Source organism: Ovis canadensis, chromosome 3 (genome assembly GCF_042477335.2).
Source record: "Ovis canadensis isolate MfBH-ARS-UI-01 breed Bighorn chromosome 3, ARS-UI_OviCan_v2, whole genome shotgun sequence".
NCBI classification, from domain to species: domain Eukaryota; kingdom Metazoa; phylum Chordata; class Mammalia; order Artiodactyla; family Bovidae; genus Ovis; species Ovis canadensis.
Genome location: NC_091247.1, coordinates 67,852,598 through 67,875,629, shown reverse-complemented (window position 1 = coordinate 67,875,629; position 23,032 = coordinate 67,852,598). Strand labels below are relative to the sequence as shown.

General features: G+C 36.8%; 1 protein-coding gene across 11 annotated transcripts in view; it reads left to right on the top strand.

Annotated features, from left to right (window-relative positions):
• Positions 1-20,614, top strand: part of CCDC85A (coiled-coil domain containing 85A) — a 227,532-nt gene extending 206,918 nt beyond the window's left edge. For 2 of the 11 annotated variants that reach the window (XM_069583269.1, XM_069583271.1), the window contains exon 4: positions 19,692-20,614. In XM_069583269.1, the coding sequence (XP_069439370.1) occupies positions 19,692-19,781 (90 nt within the window). In that variant the 3' untranslated portion in view covers positions 19,782-20,614. Of the gene's footprint in view, positions 1-8,057; positions 8,193-11,224; positions 11,345-14,856; positions 14,956-19,691 lie in introns of those variants that run through there. The other 9 variants (XM_069583273.1, XM_069583266.1, XM_069583274.1 and 6 more) reach the window with 9 other exon arrangements.
• Positions 20,615-23,032: the final 2,418 nt, after the last annotated feature.

Here is a 23,032-nt window from a genome sequence, read left to right as displayed (position 1 = left end):
AAATATAATTTTATTATAACAAGTAAAATATAGCCATAAAATAGCAAGAAGATAATCACAAAAGCTTTATCTTGCTGCTGCTGGTGCTGCTGCTGCTGCTAACTCACTTCAGTTGTGTCCGACTCTGTGCGACCCCATAGACGGCAGCCCACCAGGCTCGCCCGTCCCTAGGATTCTCCAGGCAAGAACACTAGAGTGGGTTGCCATTTCCTTGCTAGTTCTCTTAAATCTCACATCATGAATAATTTTCTTCCAGGACCATACAGAATAAGTATTCTGGGACCATAAGTATTTTCTTAGATGATCTTTTAAAAATTTGAATGATTTCATATTTTTTCCTTAATTTAGAAGATCAGTTATTTTAAGGACAATAATAAAAAGTATCCCAAATTTCCAGATATCATGTCATAAAAAATGGGTAGTAGGGACTTCCCTGGTATCCCAGTAGTTGGGACTCCATGCTTCCATTGTAGGGGGTGTGGGTTCAGTCCCTGGATGGGGAACTAGGATCATGCATGCATAATTACCATGTCTTTTGTATACTATCTTTTGACTTGTATACCATATCTTTTGACTGATTCATCAGTCAGCTCTAAGGTTGTTTCTGTCTCCTGGCTATTGTACATAATGCTGCTGTGAGCATTGAGGGTAGGTATCCTTTTGAATTAATGTTTTTGTTTTCTTAAGATATATATTCAGGAGTGGAATTGCTGGATCCTATGGTGGTTCTCTTTTTAGTTTTTTAAAGAACCTCCACACCTTTTTCCGTAGTGGATTCATCAATTTACATTCCTAGCAACAGTGCACAACAGTTCCCTTTTCTCCACATTCTCACCAGTGTTTGTTAGTTGTGGTCTTTTTGATGGTAACCTTTCTAACAGATGTGAGCAGGATGACCTCTCTGTGGTTTTGATTTGCATTTCTCTGATAACTAGTGATGTTGAGCATCTTTTCATATGCATGTTCACCAACTGTGTGTCTTCTTTGAAGAAATGTCTGTTTAGGTCTTCTGTCCGTTTCTTAATCAGGTTTTTTTTTGATACTGAGTTATATGAGCTTTTAAAACTCATATATATATGAGTTATATATATATATAAGTTATATATATATGATATATATATATATATAGGAGTTTTAGAGATATATATATATATATGAGTTTTAAATATTTTGAATATTAACTCCTATTGGGCATATAATTTGCAAATATTTTATTCCCATTATTTGTCTTTTCACTTTGTCAATGGGTTCCTTTGTTGTATAAAAGTTTTTAAGTTTAATTAGGTCCTGTTTGTTTTTGTTTCCTTTGCCTTAGGAGACAGATTCAAAAAACATTGCTGATTCATGTCAAAGACTGTTCTGCTCATGTTTTCACCTAGTGTTATGGTGTCTGATCTTACATTTAGGTTTTAATCCATTTTGAGTTTATTTGTATATATGGTGTAAGTAAATGTTCTAATTTCATTGTTTCACATGTAGCTGTTCAGTTTTTTTCAGCATCGTTTATTGAAGAGACTATCTTTTCCCCGTTGTATATTATTAACTCCTTTGTCATAGATTGATTGACCATAAGTGTGTGGGTTTACTTCTGGGCCCTCTATTCTGTTCCATTGATCTAAGTGTCTATTTTTGTGCCAGTATTACACTGTTTTGATCACTGTGGCTTTGTAGTATAGTCTGAATTCAAGGCACATGATAGCTCCAGTGTTGTTCTGTTTTGTCAAGATTTCTTTGGCTATTAAGTCTTTTGTGGTTCCATATAAATTTTAGGGTTATTTGTTCTAGTTCTGTGAAAAATGTTGCAGATATTTTGATAGGGATTGCATTAGGACTGCAGATTCCTTTGAAAAGTATGGACATTTTAACAATATTTTTTTTTCCCAATTCATGAACACAGGATATATTTCCATTTATTTGTATCATCTTCAATTTCCTTCATCAGAGTGTCATAATTTTCAGAGTACAGGTCTTTTACCTCCTTGGTTAAGTTTACCCCCAGCTTCCCTGGTGGCTCAGAGGTTAAAATGTCTGCCTACAATGCGGGAAACCTGGGTTTGATCCCTGGGTCAGGAAGATCCCCTGGAGAAGGAAATGGCAACCGACTCCAGTATTCTTGCCTGGAGAATCCCATGGACAGAGGAGCCTGGTGGGCTACAGTCCGCGGGGTCGCAAAGAGTCGGACATGATTGAGCGACTTCACTTAAGTTTACCCCTGGGTAGTTTACTCTTTTTGATCCAGTTTTAAATGTGATTATTTTCTTGCTTTCTCTTTCTGATAGTTCATTATTAATGCATAGACAAGCAACAGATTTCTGCATATAAATCCTGTATCCTGTAGCTTCACTTAATTTACTGGTTAGTTTTTTGGTGATGTGTAGGATTTTCTCTGTTTGGTATCATGCCATCATGCAAACAGTGGCACTTTTTTTTTTTTCAATTAGTATTTTTATTTCTTTTTCTTGTCTGATTGCTATGACTAGGACTTCTAACACCATGCTGAATAAAACTGGCAAGAGGGGACATCCTTGTCTTGTTGCTCAGCTTAGGGAAAATGCTTTTAGCTTTTCAGCCATTGATTATGATATCAGCTATGTCATCATAGCTGACATATTTAGCCTATGTTTTTTTTTGTTTGTGTGTTTTGGATGGTATTTTTAGCCTATGTTATGCTGAGGTGTGCTTTTGTTTCCTGATCTAGGGTATTTGTTTATAGTAGTAGAATTTGTGACTTCTATAATGAGTACTTACCGCATATTAAGTGATCTGTAATTTACTTCTCATACAGTCTGGGTGTGCAGCATTCCGTTGCTATTAACAAAAGAGCAAAGTTAAATAACATGCAAAATACTAAATAGGATACTAAATACTAAATAATTTTCAGGTTAACTGTATATAAAGTAGCTGAACAGTAGCTGATGAGTACCATAGCAGGGTCATTCATGCATGCTTTTTAGGAAAAAAATGAATTTGAATTTTTGGAAAACTGCAGAAGACAAAGCAAAATAGAATTCCTTAGAAAACAGGAAATGACTTTGTTAAGGTGGTTGGGAATTGTTCTCCCAATTCCTGGATAGAATTTGGGTATCCCCACTTCAGGTTCTGAATTTGTCAGAAATCACTCCAACCAGAATTACTGATGATTTATATTCTATGAATCTATCTTCAAAAAAATAGCATGATTGACAACTGTAGAGCTAGCAGAAAATCTTCATTAGATTTTACTTGAAGGTCAAAAATGATGGCCAGTCCAGAATACATTTTTCCGTGACCTGATTTAAAACAAGAAAGTTGCTGAAATGAGTAGAAAGTCAATAATCCTGATTTTAAAAGAGTACCTTTTCCTTTAAAATGATAATAAAGTAGTTTATTCATCTGTGAAAATCTGACTCGTATCAGCTCAGTTCAGTTCAGTTGCTCAGTCGTGTCCAACTCTTTGCAACCCCATGGACTGCAGCATGCCAGGCCTCGCTGTCCATCACAAACTCCCAGAGTTTATTCAGACTCATGTCCATTGAGTTGGTGATGCCATCCAACCATCTCATCCTCTGTTGTCCCCTTCTCCTCCCAGCATCAGGGTCTTTTCCAATGAGTCAGTTCTTTGCATCAGGTGGCCAAAGTATTGGAGATTCAGCTTCAACATCAGTCCTTCCAATGAATATTCAGGACTGATTTCCTTAAGGATGGACTAGCTGGGTCTCCTTGCAGTCCAAGGGACTCTCAAGAGTCTTCTCCAACACCACAGGTCAAAAGCATCAATTCTTCTGCACCCAGCTTTCTTTATAGTCCAACTCTCACATCCATACATGACTACTGGAGAAACCATAGCCTTGACTAGATGGACCTTTGTTGGCAAAGTAATGTCTCTGCTTTTTAACATGCTGTCTGCTGCTGCTGCTAAGTCACTTCAGTTGGGTCCGACTCTGTGTGATCTCCAGGCAAGAACACTGAAGTGGGTTGCCATATCCTTCTCCAATGCATGAAAGTGAAAAGTGAAAGTGAAGTTGCTCAGTCGTGTCTGACTCTTAGCGACCCTGTGGACTGCAGCCTACCAGGCTCCTCTGTCCATGGGATTTTCCAGGCAAGAGTACTGGAGTTGGGTGCCATTGCCTTCTCTGAATATGCTGTCTAGGTTAGTCATAACTTTTCTTCCAAGAAGCAAGGATGTTTTAATTTAATGACTGCAATCACCATCTTCAGTGATTTTGGAACCCCCCAAAATAAAGTCTATCACTGTTTCCACTGTTTCCCCATCTATTTGCCATGAAGTGATGGGACTGGATGCCATGATCTTAGTTTTCTGAATGTTGAGCTTTAAGCCAACTCTTTCACTCTCCTTTCACTTTCATCAAGAGGCTCTTTAGTTCTTTTTCACTTTCTGCCATAAGGGTGATGTCATCTGCATGTCTGAGGTTATTGCTATTTCTCCCAACAGTCTTGATCTGAGCTTGTGCTTCATCCAGCCTAGCATGTCACATGATGTACTCTGCATATAAGTTAAATAAGCAGCATGACAACATATAGCTTTGACTTACTCCTTTCCCAGTCTTCAAGCAGTCTGTTGTTCCATGTCCAGTTCTAACTGTTGTTTCTTGAACTGCATACAGATTTCTCAGGAGACAGGTCAGGTGGCCTGGTATTCCCTTCTCTTGAAGAATTTTCCACAGTTTGTGGTGATCCACACAGTCAAAGGATTGGCATAGTCAATAATGCAGAAATAGATGTTTTTCTGGAACTCTCTTGCTTTTTCTGTGATCCAGCAGATGTTGGCAATTTTATCTCTGGTTCCTCTGCCTTTTCTAAAACCAGCTTGAATATCTGGAAGTTCACGGTTCATGTACTGTTGAAGCCTGGCTTGGAGAATTTTGAGCATTGCTTTACTAGCATGTGAGATGAGTCCAATTGTGTGGTATTTGAACATTCTTTGGCATTTCCTTTCTTTGGGATTGGTATGAAAACTGACGTTTTCCAGTCCTGTGACCACTGCTAAGTTTTCCATTTTATTGTTTTCCTCTATTTCTTTGCACTGATCACTGAGGAAGGCTTTCTTATCTCTCCTTGCTGTTCTTTGGAACTCTGAAGTCAAATGGGTATAGGTTTCCTTTTATCCTTTGCTTTTCACTTCTCTTCTTTTCACAGCTATTTGTAAGACCTCCTCAGAAAGCCATTTTTCTCTTTTGCATTTCTTTTTCTTGGGGATGGTCTTGATTCCTGTCTCCTATACAACGTCATGATCCTCCATCCATAGTGCTTCAGGCAATCTTTCAGATGTAATCCCTTGAATCTATTTGTCATTTCCACTGTATAATCATAGGGATTTGATTTAGGTCATACCTGAATGGTCTAGCGGTTTTCCCTACTTCTTCAATTTCAGTCTGAATTTGGCAATAAGGAGTTCATGATCTGTGCCACAGTCAACTCCTGGTTTTGTTTTTGCTGACTATAGAGCTTCTCCATCTTTGGCTGCAAAGAACGTAATCAATCTGATTTCGGTATTGACCGTCTGGTGATGTCCACGTGTGGAGTCTTCTCTTGTGTTAGAAGAGGTGTTTGCTATGACCAGTGTGTTCTCTTGGCAAAACTCTGTTGGCCTTTGCCCTGCTTCGTTCTGTACTCCAAGGTCAAATTTGCCTGTTACTCCAAGTATTCGTTGATTTCCTACTTTAGCATTTCAGTCCCCTATAATGAAAAGGACATCTTTTTTGGGTGTTAGTTCTAGAAGGTCTTGTAGGTCTTCATAAAATGTTTCAACTTCAGCTTCTTCAGCATTACTGGTCGGGGCATAGACTTGGATTATCGTGATATTGAATGGTTTGCTTTGAAAATGAACAGAGATCATTCGGTTGCTTTTGAGATTGCGTCCAGGTACTGCATTTTGGACTCTTTTGTTGACTACGATGGCTACTCCATTTCTTCTAAGGGATTCTTGCCCACAGTAGTAGATATAATGGTCAGATGAGTTAAATTTACCCATTCCAGTCCATTTTAGTTTGCTGATTCCTGAAATGTTGACGATTACTCTTGCCATCTCCTGTCTGACCAGTTCCAATTTGCCTTGATTCATGTACCTAAAATTCCAGGTTCCTATGCAGTATTGCTCTCTACAGCATCAGACTTTGTTTCTATCACCAGTTTCATCCACAACTGCATGTTGGTTTTGCCTTGACTCCGTCTCTTCATTCTTTCTGGAGCTATTTCTCCACGGATCTCCAGTAGCATATTGGGCACAACTGACCTGAGGAGTTCATCTTTCAGTGTCTTATCTTTTTGCCTTTTCATACTGTTCATGGGGTTCTTGAGGCAAGAATACATATATTGCCCCCTTTTGTGAGATTAATCCTCTACAATCTGTATTGCATATGTTTAAAAAGAACCTTTTACAAGATACTGAAAAATGTTGCTATTGCATGTTGTATCAACTTTCTGGAAATGAAAATAAATGACTGCTCCTTCCAGCAGGCCTCTAACTGTTCACAGATATTACCTTAGATTTCATGGTTATTGTAATAAATTTTGTTACAGTGGAGAGGCATTGGGATTTAATCTCACTACACATTAAATACAAATGAAAGAAATTTTTATGTTTTATTTGGTTGTTGGATACAGAAAACATGAAATCTGTGATGTTTAAGTCTTGGAGAGAACCAAATTTAGAATATAGAGCTCATTTTTAAAAAGAAAAAAACTTCATTCATTGCTAATGATCATCCCAGGAACAAAACTGTGCAGATTGGGATGGGGGTGACTTTTCAGCCATCCACCATATTATAAATTGTTGGATAATTCTTTATGATGGAAATAGACACTGACAGATGATTACTGAGAGAGCAAAGTTTAAGTTAGTGTTGACTGAGGAAATGATCATTGTGGTCCAACTGCAAATATATAATTTTCTCTGCTATTTGTGAAGAGTATTTGTGACTTTCTTACTTAATAGGTTACTTGTTCTTATTTTGTAGACTCAGAATAAAGTTTTGTGAGTACCAAATGCTGGTCGACATTGCTCCCTTTCTGATTTCACTTCTGACCATGGTGTATTTCTTTATTGTTCAGCCTCCAAAAGTCTGAGAAAAGTAAAAATTAGACCAGTGCTATTCACCATAAAGCAAATAATAGATTAATGAGAACTAAAAAATCATTTTTTTTATTGTAAGTCTCCTAAAATTAACTTAAATATTTGTACACTGAAATTTTTAGACTATATTTGCAAGTTTTCTATATTTCAAAAATTGTTTCTTATTCTTTAGGACATAACATTCTGAGAAGGTCTTAGTGAAACTTGGCAGGGAAGGGAAATTATGGACAAATGAGTTAATTTTGTTTCTGATCATTTTAATAAAATTACAGTTTGGAAAAAACTAAAATTTAGGGATGAAAACTCTTTCTATTTTCTTTTTATGTCAGTTATATGATAGCTCTAGTTACAACTAGTACAGAAACTTGGGAAATGACTGATTAATAGAAATTTTGATAATTATGTATATGCCCCATGTAAAATAGTTTATTGCAACAGTGATCTCTGAGTTCATTATATACTCTTCAGTGTACAGAAATTTTGCTGAGAATTTGATGCAGTGTCAGTTTTTATGAGTATTGAATATATCTACCCAAATTGTGTTTCTTGACATAAGGTCTGAGTGCTACCAACTGCATTTAAATAATTTCTAAGTTCTGAAGTTATCACTTTAAATACTTAGAAGACCTTATGTTAATTCTCTATTTCTCACAAATAAAGCCAACAAAATTAAGTTGTATAAATAGCTTCCTTTTCTTTTTTTCTTTTTTTTGGTAGAATTTTGGCATTATCATCTATCTCTTTTTGATAGCTTGAGAATTAGTTATACCTCTACCCAAAACTTAAAAAAAAAAATCAATATTAGCTCTTACATTCAGGACTTCACTGAGTTTTTTAATGTTCTCCCTTGTTAGAGGTGCATGTTACAGCTTGCCATTGTGGTCATTGTGGTTCATTTCATTAAGCTTCTTGTTCTGTCTGCTTTCTTGAGACTTGGGAAACAGCATTTTTCTGAGTGATTGTACTATATTGTTCCAAATATAAGGCCACCCAGAATAGAAGGCAACCTCCAACTAGAAACAGCTCAAATATGGAGAAAGGCTGGGGGCCCAGAGCCCGGCGGGTCTTGCAGTGGTGGCAAGGGTGCCGAGGAATAGGACGATGCCTGCCCACTCTCCCGGTGAGTGAAGATGAGTCAGCTGCTGATTTGCTTGTGCGTAACCAGATGGATTCTGTTGCTAGAGGAAGTTATACTGGGGGGAGAGAACAAGTCTGCACACATGAAAGAAAGTCACTGTGTGTCCAGATCAGGGGAGGGAAGGCGGGAATAGAGTCTTTTATCTTCTAAACAGTCACCTTCAGTGCTTTCCCCTTTGAACCTGGGAGTGAAAGTTGAATAACTAAACACTGAAGAAGGAGAAAGGTACCTGCACCTTTTTTTTGAAAAAGGGCTTAAAGTCAGTGACCATGAAAATGAACTGTTAGACACCAACAGAAGTGTCAAGACCAGCTCAGAAAATTATTCCTTGCCCTTTCAAACTGACTGCTGACCCACTGTGTGAGGTCATGTGTAGCTTGAAAACAACCCCAAAGCTGGGACTCTCATTTCCAATTTCAGTAAGACTTTGTTCTTTTTAAATTCCCAGTCTCCTGAGTCAGCCAAGATACAATTTAAATAAGCAGGCTAAATCTGATTGAAATAAACTCCAAGGGACTCTTTTAAAATATTTTTTGTGCTAGTATTTTACCCAGTAGCATATTTTAAAAAATGCTTCAGTGAAAACATATTATTCAGCTGAGAATATGTATTGATGGAGCCCAGAGCCTAGAGAAAGCACAGTTAAAACTCTACCAATAACTAGAAATCTAAAATTTTATTTTATAGTAACTAAATCAGATGTGACAGAAAGAATGAGGTGCTTGTTTCTGTTATAATCAAGAAAACTATTTAGCATCTATTAGTGTACAACTTAACCTGTCTTCGGTAACCTTTGCAGCTACACAAAAACTACATGAGATATGAACCTTTACCTTTCTGGTGATGACTAAGTCCATGGCTTGCAAAGCAGATTTGAAGCAGAGCTTGAATCCCTGAATAAGTTGCCTGCCACCACCTCTTCCCCCTTCCCCCACCCATGTAGCTTCCATTGTAGCTTTTATGATGATGATGGTGGTGAAACTTCTTTAATAAAAGGGTCTGTCTTTCTGAATAGGCAGAACTGTCCTTAAGTCTAAACAATGCTAAATTGCCCAAAGGATGTGGTTTAGGGAAGCTACTTATTGATTTCAGAAATTTTCTTAAACCAAATTACCCTGAAAGATAGAGGTCCTGCGCCCAAGGGCAAAGAAGCTAGAATTGGACATGCCTACCACATTTTGCCAGGTCTGGAATTTGAAACAGGCCGGGCAGAAAAGGAAGAATTTGAAGGAAGTTTGTTGCAGAGGGGGAAGGATCTTGCCTGACAAGTTAGATTACCATTCAGAGGAAACAGCACTTGCAGTGGTGGAACCCAAATGAGACACGGATGTGAACTCTGTATAACCTCAGAAACCTTTTCTGAAGAGTTCCTAAGGGTGGTACTGGTAAGGAAAGAGAATAGTAGAGAACCAGAGCTTTTCAGGGAAGAACTTCCTTTAGTTCCTCATTTGTTTTGGAAATATTTGATTTCTACAAAGGAAGAGAATGTCCAAATTTGGTGGTTGGATGGGGGGCATGTGCCTGTTATTAATCATCTTTAAACTTCATATAGTTTACTTTCTATTATTTGTTTTAGGCACTCTATGTCTGATTTGATTCAAATTACAACAAAACAAACCTTATATTTCTTTCCCAGAGGGGGTTGGGCTGAGATAATTGTATGTCCTATGTCATCACCTGCTATTAATTTCATCATTAATTACAGTGGCAAACAGAAGCTGAAAGGTCACCTAAATGTCATAATCCATGGCTTCCTCTCCCTGTTGGCTAGTGAGGATGGGGGCAGGACCTGACCTGATTGCATAGGAAAGAACATGGCCTCAGTTGGCTTGTGAGATGGCAAGGACAGCCTTCAGGGACATATAGATAGAAAGGACAGTGACGAGGGAAGGGAGAAGATATTCCAAATTCATTATAAATAATAATCTCTATAAAAATCAATAGCAAGAGTTAATTTCTCTGCAGTTAGCATGGTTTGTATAAAACCCATACCGGTAACTATTGCTGTGCTCAGCTTCTCCCACCCATCCCTAAAATGAACAACATAGAAGTGTTCCTGTAGATGCTAGAAAATTAATGTCCCAGATCACTGTTGTTTCTTCCTACCAAGAATCGACATATGATGCGCCTTCCATGGCTCCTTCTCAGGGGATTAGATTCATAGGATCAAGTTAAAGGAAACAGTTATTAATCTAGTAGGTATGAAAAAATCTGCATATTTGTTGATGAATAGAAATTAAAATCTCTCAGACCCTAAAAACAGGAAAATTCCCATTAGACTGTTTTTGCTCGGAGGGTAGATCACTGCTGTTCTTTTTCTTTCCTGATCCATTAATGTTTTTCCCAAGGAACCCTGGAAAAAGTGACATTTTTACTTTTTCCCATTTCCTGTATGGGTGACTGTGACTCTTGCAAGTCAAATTAATAATGCCCAGATTCTGACTTCTCAGCAATTCAGTTGCAAAGTCTCTAAACTGCAGATATGTAATTTGCAATCTGTTTTTTTCATTTTTAAAAAGTTCATAAAATAAGAGAATGCTTGAAGAAAATGTTGCCTATGGTTAAATCTCTTTGGGAAACGTTCTGCCATAGGCAAGGGACACCATTTCTCCAATGTGATGTGTCTGCATTTTCTGAGACATATGGAACATGACATTTGCCATGCTGAGTGAGCATGCTTAACTCAAATGTGGAGTAACTCACAAATTGAGTATCTTTAAGTTTCAAAAATCCTTCTTAAAATGTTCTTAATGGGCATTCCTTAGGGGGCATTGCTCTCTTCAGTAAATCAGAGCTGACATCTGAAAATGCATAGAGATGGCTCTTGGTTACCTTTTTTTTTTTGCTGGTCAAGCAGCAAGTGTATTCCAATTAACAGGTTGATAGCATCTTATGACAGGCTAGAAAAAAAAAAGGCTAATTGTCATTTGGCAGTGAAATTGAATATTGAATGACATCTCTTCAGTTATAAACGACTTTTGTTTTAATAACAAAGTTGTTGATTTTCTACTAAGGGTTCTTTTAGGTTGTCATCTGGGGCTGATGGGAGTAACAGTTCACCCAACTCTCCAGCTAGCTTCAGTGGACATACCACACCTTCTCAGCAGCCTGAACCCGTGGTACACTCTCTTAAGGTAACCAACTGTGTACAACCATTTCTTCAGTACTTCAGTTGTGTTGTGGCTTGTTCACTATAGTCTGGTAATCCTCACGGTCTCGTTTTAACCATAGATACTTTATTTTTTGACCCGTATGGTATAAAAATTTTTTAATATTAAGTTTTGAAGAATGATTTTAATTGTATAAACTAATAGTGGGTTTGAGTACTTATGCTTGAATTGAATCTAATTTTATCATTTTGTTTTGAGTAATGTGATTCATATCTATCTGCATTGAAGTTAAAGTCCGATGTGCATGTATGTGTAAAATATTGTTACAGGTATTTTCTGTGCAGTGTTTGTAACATGGATGTCTTCAAATACAGGAACTTAATAGTTAGCCAAGATAAGGAAGGATATACCATATTTTTCTTTTTGCAACTGAAGTACGTTATGCAACTTACTAAAACAAAAGTTTTCAAATAAACAAAAGCCTACTCTGTTCACCACTAAATAGAAGTTAAGTCTTCAAACTCTAGTTAATGCCTCTTTATAGACTGTAGAAAATAGACATCTGGTCTTATTCATAAAGATATTTTACTTTTGGCTTATAATTAAGATTCTGCAATAAAGAAAGATGTGGCTTAAATTTATCATTTATTTTTCTTTACCACTAATGAGCTTTCCAGTAAGTAAAATTAATAATATGCAATATAAATATTTACCTAAGAAGAAACTGCAGGCAATAAAAATCGTATTAAAAACTGAGACAATTCCTTGAAATTTCATCAGCTCCAAAGTATAAAACACTGTCCTCCAATTTATCTCTAATTCCTAACATTTCACACAGAGTCGGACACGACTGAAGTGATTTAGCATGCATGCATGCATTGGAGAAGGAAATGGCAACCCACTCCAGTATTCTTGCCTGGAGAATCCCAGGGACAGAGGAGCCTGGTGGGCTGCTGTTTACGGGGTCGCACAGAGTCAGACACGACTGAAGTGGCTTAGCAGCAGTAGCAGCCTTGACTAAACCTTTTTGAGCCATAAAGTAGGTAGAGTGCTTCAGTCCTGCTTTTGCCACATGGATTTCACAACTTTTCTAAAGTTGTTTTGGTTTCAGAATGATTTATCCACAGGCTGATGAGGCACTCTTATGCAGGGGGCCACACTTTACTTGGCATGCAGAAAAGCAAAGAAGTAGATGAGAACTTCAAAATATTTACTTGACTTGAGGATGATTGTTTTAGCAGTTGATTTAGCTCCCTCATTACATTTTGCTGTAACTTTGATAAAATGAGTGTGCTTTTCTCAATCACTTACAGATTGCTGATAAGGGGAGGTGGTAGAACTATGCTGGGGGCCAGTGGCAATGAAATTGGCGTTTCCTGTCTCGACTGGGAAACCTCACAAAATGAACAACTGAGGGGAATTTGTGGTAAGGCACACCAGAATGAGGGGCGCTCCATGCCCTTTGTCTGACAGCTGCTGGTTTATCAACTGGCTTGCTCTTAGCAACAGCATTTGGATACTGTTTAGTATGAACAGCATGCTAAACAAGCTGTTACTTGAGCATAAATCAGGCACTAGCAATCTTAAAGCACTTTAGAAATGGAAAAATGAAGGAGTGGCTTCAAGCCTGTAGTATTGGTATCTACACATACTTCAGAAATGACACACTGCCCTGCTTTCCAAACTGAAACCTGTTTCAGCCCATTGCCTTATTCAATTACAAGTGCCGTTGGAATCAGATCAGTGTAGTGGGTCACACTGACATCTTTCCCTGGTTTCTCAATGCAGCTGTGGTAGTATGGCCTAAAAGGAAGGGGAGGGCAAGGAAGAGCTCTTCAGTTTTCTCCAAATTCATTTTTGAATTTTCATATAAAATTTTATCTTAAGAGGAAGATATTATGTTATAATCAGAACACATTAAGTGTCCTCACTTGGCTGATGGGTAATGTTGAGCAACTAAAGCACCTTGATTGGGTAACTGGAGGCTCTTGAATATAGAATACACTTGCTTCTATGAGTCGAGACAGAAATACGTGCAAACATAGCCTCTGGGAAACACATCTTTGGAATATCTCAACATAAAAAAAAAGATGTAGCCTCTTGACATGTTTTGTTTTTAAAAGGCTATCAATCTAGAGCTGATTTATATCATTTTTCTGTTCTGAAAGTAGTAGTTGAAACAGTGGCTCAGTTTCTCATCTTCTTGTAAAGTTTTAAAAATTTCTAAACTTTAATAAACTCCATGGTCATAGTTTGGGGGAAAGAGTTGTAAATCAATGTGAGGAATTGCCCACTTGAAATATGCCACATTTTTCTTGCTTTAAAATTCATAACTATTAATTGGAGCCTCACTTCATTTAGCAGAAATTAACTGATTTGAAGTACACTTCTCTCAGGTGCATAATAAATCGAATTTGTGGGCAAATGAGCTTGTTCCAAGGAGTGCTTTAACTTTTCTATGAATATTCATTGAGCATCATCAATAATTTCCTCTAAGTATAAAAAGAATGTGAACTGATTCTGTAAGGTTCTGCTTCAGGCTTTTAAGTATGAATTCTCAGGTGACACCTTTAGGTGTGGCCATCAGCATTGACCGTGGCAATAGAACCAAGGAGTTTAGCAGTGTTACAGTTCAGTGTGGATTATACAGGAGCTTTTAGGAAAAACATTTTTTTAATACTACATCAGTGATTTGATTTAGAAGCTGATGTAGAGAAAAATAACAAACAGCACTCAAGGCCAAAGTTTTGTCTTCTTTTGTACTGTATAGAGTATTGACATGAAACTTTTAAAGACATTTTGAACAGAAGCTTATTCTCAATTCATTTAGAAATAATTTAGAGAGGTAGAATCTAACATTGTTTAAAAGCATCTCATTCTCAGATGAAAAATACTTAGTGTTGCTCACATATTTTCATGACTGGGGAGCCATTGCTTCTCTTTGCTTTGGTAAAAGAGCTGTCTCCATAGTCCTGTCCTAGGCACCAGGAACAAATCTAGGCAAGAACTCTGAGGTCAGTAGCGTTCATGTTAAAAGTTCTTATGGGTTCTGACAAGTCTCACCTGTCACTATTATCCTTTTTAGTCATTTTTTCTATAGGCCGTGTCTACATATCATTTGGACTGTTGAGTAATATAATTAATTACATGCCAGTCTTTACATTGGAGCAAGATTTATTGACTATCTCCAAATGGTTGACAGTCAGCTTTATCTTAATGACCAGATTAACTAAATGCGTCTAATTATTTTGGACATGAATGAATTCAATTGACTATTAGTGATGCAATAGATTGCTCTTAATGGCCATTTGCAAATCAAGCAGAATTGACTCCAGATAGCTTTCAGAACAATCAACTCTTTTAAAAGATTTTGCCATATACTAACCTACTCTGATATGCAGACATGGAAAAAAACTAAGGTTTTTTTCTTTTTTTCTTTCTTTTTACAAAGTGGAGCTCCTTGATGATTTTTACTCATAACTAACAAACTTTTTTTTTTCCATGTGAAATTTGCTTTTCTTTTTCAACAAATCCAGGTCTTGGATGTTCAGGAAACTATAGATCGTCAACAGGGTAAAGAGTATGAACATGACCTTAGTGAGACAGAAAAAGCTATAGTCAGAGAAATGTGCAATGTAAGTTTAATGTGCTTTATTGTGTATTCTGTGTTGAAAGCCTCATCATAGCTTAGATTTTGCTTCATGAACACCCACTTTTAAAATACTGGCCAAATGCCTTTATATTTTTATGTGAAAGTAAAACCAAACCTTGATTGTCTTTAGTAAATGTTATTGCAGTATTTTTTAACACAATAGTCATGTAAAATATGCAGGTGAGCAAGAATCGGCCAATTCTGTGTTCCAGAATGAACTGTGAAAGTTTCTGAACAATAGATTTCCTTAAATGTTACTAGTTTTGATAAAATAAATCAGTTTCCATTTCATAGTTTTCCTTAAAGAGCAGTGTTTAAAAACCTTTGATAAAGAAAACACAGCCTTCTGCAGATTATTTGTAACAATACTTAGGGAAAAAAATCACCATCTTAATATTGGGTTGGCCATAAAGTTTGTTCTGTTTTTTCCATAGAAATTGGAATGAACTTCTTAGCCAACCCAATAGGTAATATTTGCTACATTCTTCATTCATATGATGTGTGCTTTATGTCATGCCCAGCAGTATCTCAAAATAGTAAGAGATAGATATGAACTTAAGAGATAGCCACACAGAAATCTACCTATGAAATCACAGAAATACAGTGGGGGTGGGGGGAGAGGGGGAAGACATGCTATTTTCACAATGCTTAGCCTGTGTAATCATTATTGAGGTTTGGATTTGATTAATCTTAATTTTAATTTTTGAGTAATATGCTTTGGATATATCATTTAATCAAGAATATAATTTGTAGAACTTATTTAAAACTAAGTAGAATATGATGGGGAAGACATTTGTTAAAAGCAAAAATTCATGGTCAGTTATTTTAAGCTTCAATTTGAATTGGTGTTTCATTGTGCTTTTATCCTTCGTTCACTAGGATATCAAAATTGCTTAGAAATACCCTTCAGCTTTAGGCTATTAGGACCAGGTATCTCCTTTACCTGCCTCCCCGAGGCATCCTAGAATCCAGGAAGTGTTAAATAAGTCCATTGCCATTTAGCAGTCTGGCCCCAGCACACAGTCTCTTGCTTGCTTGTGGTGGTGCTTTTCTTTCTTACATATCTGTTGTGTGTTTTCAAATGGTCATTGGTTCCAGATGTCATGATTTCCTAAATGTGTCACTATTTGTCTTCTGTAGCTTTTTGTCTGTTTTTAAGCTTTTCAATTTGAACACCTCCCTCAGATAAATTTTAAAGTTCAAACATTAGGAATTGTAAAACTGGAAGGGACCATAGGAGGTCATACCTTCAGTGGTTCTCAGAGTCATATTGAGGCTCCTTCATAATTCAGAAGTCTGGGTTTCGTATCAGGTCTTGGGCAATCGGGGTAGGAACTCTCATTTTATACTTGAAGAAACTAGGATTCTGAAATTAAGCTACTTGCCCCAATTGTCCTCTAAAGAATAGAGAAGTCAAGCATATACCCAGATTTTCTCTGAGGACCAGCTCTTTCCACTTTCCCAATTGTAGTGAATCTAGGCACTTCTGTTTTCTTTCTCAAGAATGAAAATCAATGTATCTTACAGAGGAAACCATCTCTATTGTGCTCAACGCCAGAATTTGTCTAAATAAACACAGGTCTGTTTCTTGTCTCTTTTTTTGATGAAATATTTTTAGATATTAGAAAGTTTATTTCTTAGAGAAGGGACCCACTAATGAATTGGATCTTGATTAGTTTTGCATTGATCTTGATTTGCCTGTATTTCCAAAAATCCTTCAAAAGGACACAGTGGTAATTATCATTGCCTTCAGAAAGCCAAGAGCTTTTTACCTTTGAAAGTTCTCTAAGGCATCTTTTCTGTTTTTTGCCTTTGGTCACCACAATTTGAAAAACAAAAAAAGTAAATTAGTTCAAATCTGATTGTTAGCACTGTTACATTTGGAAATTATTTAAAAGCCACAAGAAAAAAAAAAGTGTTGATTTAAAATATTTGTGTCACCATTGTAAGTTATATCCACATCAAGAACACATAGCAAATATTGGAGAATAAACGGAAATACAGTTTGTGGGACAGTTTCAAAATTTCTAAGCAATAATGTATATAAGATTATGAAACCTATTAAGAGGAACTATGGGCTTTTACAGTAACGTTACAGAAATGTAAAGCTTTCTCATAACGTGAGATCAGTTAAAAGACTCAGGTTTATATCTGTCTCTGATATTCTTTCTGGAAATAGGTTAGCATCTATACAGTCTTCCTTCCATTTTATAGACGTTAACAACCTTTCTTCACAGCACCATCATTTTGATTAATAAGCATGTAATGCTTCTAGTCTCTTCCAAGCTCTACCGCAAAAATATACTGTTCTCTAAGAAACAGTATATTATCTATCTTTTTGTAGTAATAGTTTTATCTTAGGTTTCTCTGTTTGGCCCTTGTCAGTTCCCTGAGAGCAGCTGAGATACTTGACTGGTCCTCCATCTCAGTAACCATCTCAGATACCCAACTGTTCAGCTCTCTTTCTTATTTAACAAGTTGCTACTCTGTGTCTGTCTTAGTGTCTTTGGCTTATTTCAAAGTTCTGTCTTCTCTGAGCTTCCTTTCCCCACGTAATTTCAGGGTTAAGGCCCATTACATTCTACATTTGAATACTTGAAGAGGGAGTGGTATACAACACTTTGGAGTTGTAATCATCTAATGCCTTTTGTTCCTGATCATTTGAATCTATCCTTTGCTTTTAAACAAGACGTTGAAGCATTCTGGGTAGATGTAATACCATTTAAGGGCTAGAAAGGGAAAGTCCACAGTGTCCGTTGGCTTCCTGATTCGGAATGTGTCCCTCTTCAGTCAGTGTATTGAGAAAGGACACTTCCCTAAGTCCCTTGGGTGCAGCCTGAACCATTCACTGCTGTACATGCTCAGTTGTGTCTGACTCTTTGCAACCTCATGGACTGTAGCTAGCTGAGCTTCTCTGTCCATGGGATTTCCCAGGCACAAATATTGGAATGGATAGCCATTTCCTTCTACAGGGGATCTTCCTGACCCAGGGATCAAATCCAGGTCTCCTGAATTACAGATGGATTTTTTACCATCTAAGCTACTAGGAAATTCCTTCCCAAATATTAAAGGACCATAACTACAGCTCCCTTCAAATATGACAGGACATCTCTACCACATAGTAGTGTCTCTCACACCCAGAGATGAATAGTTCCATAGGTTTCAAAATGAAGGTAGACAGACCCCTACATGCTTATGTGTTACTTTGACTAGAAATCTGCTTCTCTGGAATATCTGCTTTTTTAAAAGAGAAAACAAAGAAGTATTGATGAACCAGCTGCTTTATGTTCATGCCGCTGCTACTGCTAAGTCACTTAAGTCGTGTCCGATTCTGTGCGACCCCATAGACGGCAGCCCACCAGGCTCCCCCATCCCTGGGATTCTCCAGACAAGAACTCTGCAGTGGGTTGCCATTTCCTTCTCCAATGCATGAAAGTAAAAAGTGAAAGTGAAGTCGCTCAGTCGTGTCCAACCCTCAGCGACCCTGTGGACTGCAACCTACCAGGCTCCTCCGTCCATGGGATTTTCCAGGCAGGAGTACTGGAGTAGGGTGCCATTGCCTTCTAGAGCAATGTAAATTTCTGTGGCAGTAATCAATCTGATCATAATCCTAACAGTGAAACACTAAGAGAGTAATGACTGTTACTATGTGGTTTCTTAATGTAGTATATTGGTATGTCATTGTTGGATTCGGTGGTTTTACTTGTTATTAATCTCACCCTTTGCTATTGTCCCTTTAAAATAGCCTGATTTTTAACATATTGTTTTTAGTGACTCTTGATTTTATTCTTATCTTTTCCCTGCATCTGGATGCTTTCTATTGTGGTAATCTGAGATATACTATTGGGTAGCTAAGATTTATGATAACTAAGGCCCCCATTTGGAGAAGGCAATGGCACGCCACTCCAGTACTCTTGCCTGGAAAATCCCATGGACAGAGGAGGCTGGTAGGCTGCGGTCTATGGGGTCGCTAAGAGTCGGACACGGCTGAGCGACTTTACTTTCACTTTTCACTTTCATGCATTGGAGAAGGAAATGGCAACCCACTCCAGTGTTCTTGCCTGGAGAATCCCAGGGACGGGGAGCCTGGTGGGCTGCCGTCTATGGGGTCGCACAGAGTCAGACACGACTGAAGCGACTTAGCAGCAGCAGCAGCAGCAGCAAGGCCCCCATTCCACAGGGAAAACAAGGGAAATCTACTAGTGACCCTAAGGCTACTAGCTCAGGACTTTAAACCACTACAGACAGTGAAGGAGCTTTTGTTCTTAGTTATTTAACATTTTGGTATTCCTCATTTTAGATGTATAATATAGGAACCAGGATGATTTTGCTCATGTATTCTTAACTACACATTAGAATCATGTTGACAGATTTTAAAAAAAATAGACAACCCTACCTGTTTAAGAATAATTCCTAGTGGACAGCCAGAGTTGGGGAACACTCTCATAACCAGTGTAAGTTGGTATATCATTTTGTAGTTTTGACCCTGATTGCTAAAGAAGCATGGCACTCCTGTCTCTTGAGCAGTTCTCATGATTTAGAAACTTGCATCACATTTCATTTTATTTTTGAGCTCATTTGTGTGAATATTTTGTCTCTTGTCTTATATTCCTTTGTCCTTCTCATAGATTTCCCCCTTAAAAAAACAACAACAACATACACACCCCTTGGTGGAACAGGACAATTAGGATGCTTACTCTTTTTCTTCTTTTTCTTAAGGTTGTATGGAGGAAACTTGGAGATGCTGCAGGTTCGTGTCCTGGAATTAGGCAACATTTGTCTGGAAACCAGTACAAGGGACCCATGTGAGATGTACTCTCTTTCAAACATGACATCACCACTGCCAGAGAGATAAGAGAGGAAAGAGTGGATTTCCACAGACCTGGAGTAATTGTACATTGCACATATTTTCCCTCGATAAAATTTAGTATGGCTGAAGTTGTATTTTTTGTCTCTCACTTTGATGTTCACTACAGTCCATCTCAAACAAGGTAGCTTTGAAAATCACCATTTTGGTTCCAATATTTTCATTAGAACTAAAATGTTTTGGATTCTTCAGATCTAAGATTGTAATGGGGAAACCTGCATGATTGGAAGAGTCCAGTAGAGCCTCAGTGGTTTTGATAGACTCGAATCATTGCATATCATGGTGGGAGTGTTCTACCATGTTGTTGAAGATAACAAGTGGTTTCCAGCTTCCCAAGTTGGAGAGTTGGTCACCTATTATATTTTAGTCAATAAAATACTAGTTCCTGATGCATAATTAATTTGGATGCAAGATAAGGTTAGGTTTCTTGGATTTTGTTTTGACTTTTGAGGTACTAAAAATACCACATCAGTTTTCCTTACCAGCTAGAAGGGTAGCAGGACTTTGTCGAGTGCATTGTCAGAGTGCCATTTACTTAAACTGATCAAAGTAAATACATCTTTTCTTTTCATTTTAATGTATTATTCATGAAGACACATCTTGGGGACATATCAACCTCCATCTTCAGTGTATTCATTAATGTTAATATTAATAATTTCAATTAAAGAAGAAGCAAACAATTTTTCTAAGTGTTTCCAGCTGTGAAATGTCAGTTTCTACAATTTAGTTTCTAGACATGCTGTTATATTTAATAAACTTTCTGTAAACTTTAAAATATTGCACTGCATTTATGGAAAAAGCTTTCGTAGCCTACAGCAGCTATCTTAACGTTTTATGAAATTGACGCATGTCCTTCATTATTGAAGCTAAAAGCTCTTGTTCAGACTGCTTGAGATTTGAAAAGGAGGTGTACTAGCTTTAGTTTTTCCTTATTTTTGGTATATATATATATATATATAAAATAATAGACTGTGTGTATTGGAAATGCTATGATAGGTATTTTGTGTTCATTCAAATGCAATGATAGTTTCTTGTATGAATGTGCAAGAGGCCTGTGACCGAATGCTAAGTTTATATTGTAATATAAAATTATAAAAGTAGGAATGGAACGATTCCCAGTTTTCTTCTAAATTACTCAGATTTGATTCATAGCAGATACTCTGTTGCTCTTGTTTTTAAATGGGCTCATTACACATGTATTAATTGTCATTGGTGAAGGAACTGTTATACTTTTTTGAATGTTATTGTGATGAAAAGGCAATCCTATTCTGAGAAAATATTTATGAATTAATTTGCTATAAAATTATCTTTCTAATTATTGTAATTGGGTTACTATTTAAGCTTTTCTTTTAAAACGTTATATATTTTAAGACTATTATTACTCTATAAAGGAAAATTGCTTGCTATATTTACACCTTTTCTTGAAAAGCTTTCATCCTTAAATTGTTGTATTCCTACACTCTGAAGACATTTTAAAAAAGTTTTGTGCCTGCAGTAGAGCCTGCAGAAGCTAATACAAGGAACACTGGTCTTTTGACAAAATACTTGTGTAAATTTTGATACTGTATTAAAACTATTTTTTTAAAGTTCTAAAGTTAAAATTGAGTATCAAGTATATGTGTTCATCTTAGCAATGGTAATAAATTATTTAATCCCAGTGTTTTTTTCCTTCAAAATGTTTTCCCTAAATTGAGATTTTTCACAGTTGCTAAGTATCATATTGCTCATGTATGATGACAATAACTATAGTAATATAAAACAAAGGCATGTTTAAATATGCTCTTAAAGAGGGGTTTCATATTTAGAGATTCCTTAATTCACTATTTTTTTAGCATAATGTAGTTAAAAAGTTTAGAATGATATTTAAGAATATTTAAAAATTAGGTATCTATTACTTTTAATTCATATACATTAATATTAAACCTCCATTATTTATTTTTAAAATATTAGTAGTCAGAAGGATATAAACTAGAAGGGAAGTATTAAAGAAATGGAAAACTTGGTGTCTCTAAGAGACTTCTGCATTTTTGAGGAAAGAATGACTTAAGACGCAAGTCAGAGGACAGACATACTTCTTGGAAATCACTGTGGAACAAGGCTTCTTACACTTAGCATTAGTCCCTACTTTAAATGGCGTAGTAGATGGACAGCTCAGGGTCTGAATCTTGATACTGCCCAAAATTTTTATCAGTAAAACTCAGTGATACCCTTCTTTTATGTGACCAGATTATTTATCTCATTTTCCCTGGGAAAAAAGGTTAATTTACATATCTTGGTAGGTTACTTTTACCAGCCTTGAAGCTGTCAGTCTATTAGAATCTAAGCTTTTTAAATTCATGCTTTATAAGTTTCTAGCACATGTTAAATGCACTAAAGAATATTTAGATCGTGTGTGGCATCCAGCAAAATACTGACAGTCTTATTCTTCAATTCAATGAACTTTTAAAGAATGTCTGCCACTATCACATGAATAAACATATTTTCGTTCCTTACTCTGGATGTGACTGTTCAGGGAATACGTGGAACCACAGTATCTTGGCTACGAGTAAGAGCTTCCTTTATCCTTGAGACCTAGATAAGTTTCCCTCAAATACCCATTTTTGTGATCTTGAGGAAGTGCTACATTTCCTCGTGACTTCTCATTTCCAGAGTTTTCACTCTATGGCAAGCTTTCTGTTGCCTCATCCTCTTTTACCTCAAAGACAAACTGATTCTGTTAGAAATCCTGTCACCCATCCTCGGAAAGAATCTGCCTACTTCAAGCTGGCTTATTGAGGTAAATTCCCAACAAGCTCAAGATACTTCTATGAGGAATTCATATATTTACTTCTGAAAGAAAAAATTTTCCATCTCATTATACAATTAAAGGACAGTATATCAGACTGAACCATATGAGATTACCAATATTTGACCATCTCTGGATTATAAAAACAGCAATTTCATATGGTACAACTTTGTATGATTAGTAGACTTTTGGTGGGATTAAATGCAGTACAAATTAGTGTTAGCATGTTGAGCTGGAGCAGTATGCTTTACTAAGTGCAGCATTGAATAAAAGGCCTTTGGCTTAGTGAGGCTGACTTTAGGGCAGCAAGTTCGGCATGTGACTATTATTAGCTTTGTGCATTCGAACAACTTAACTTTATGGAGCCTTGATGTCCTGACATGCCTCATGGAGACAACATCTGAGTTA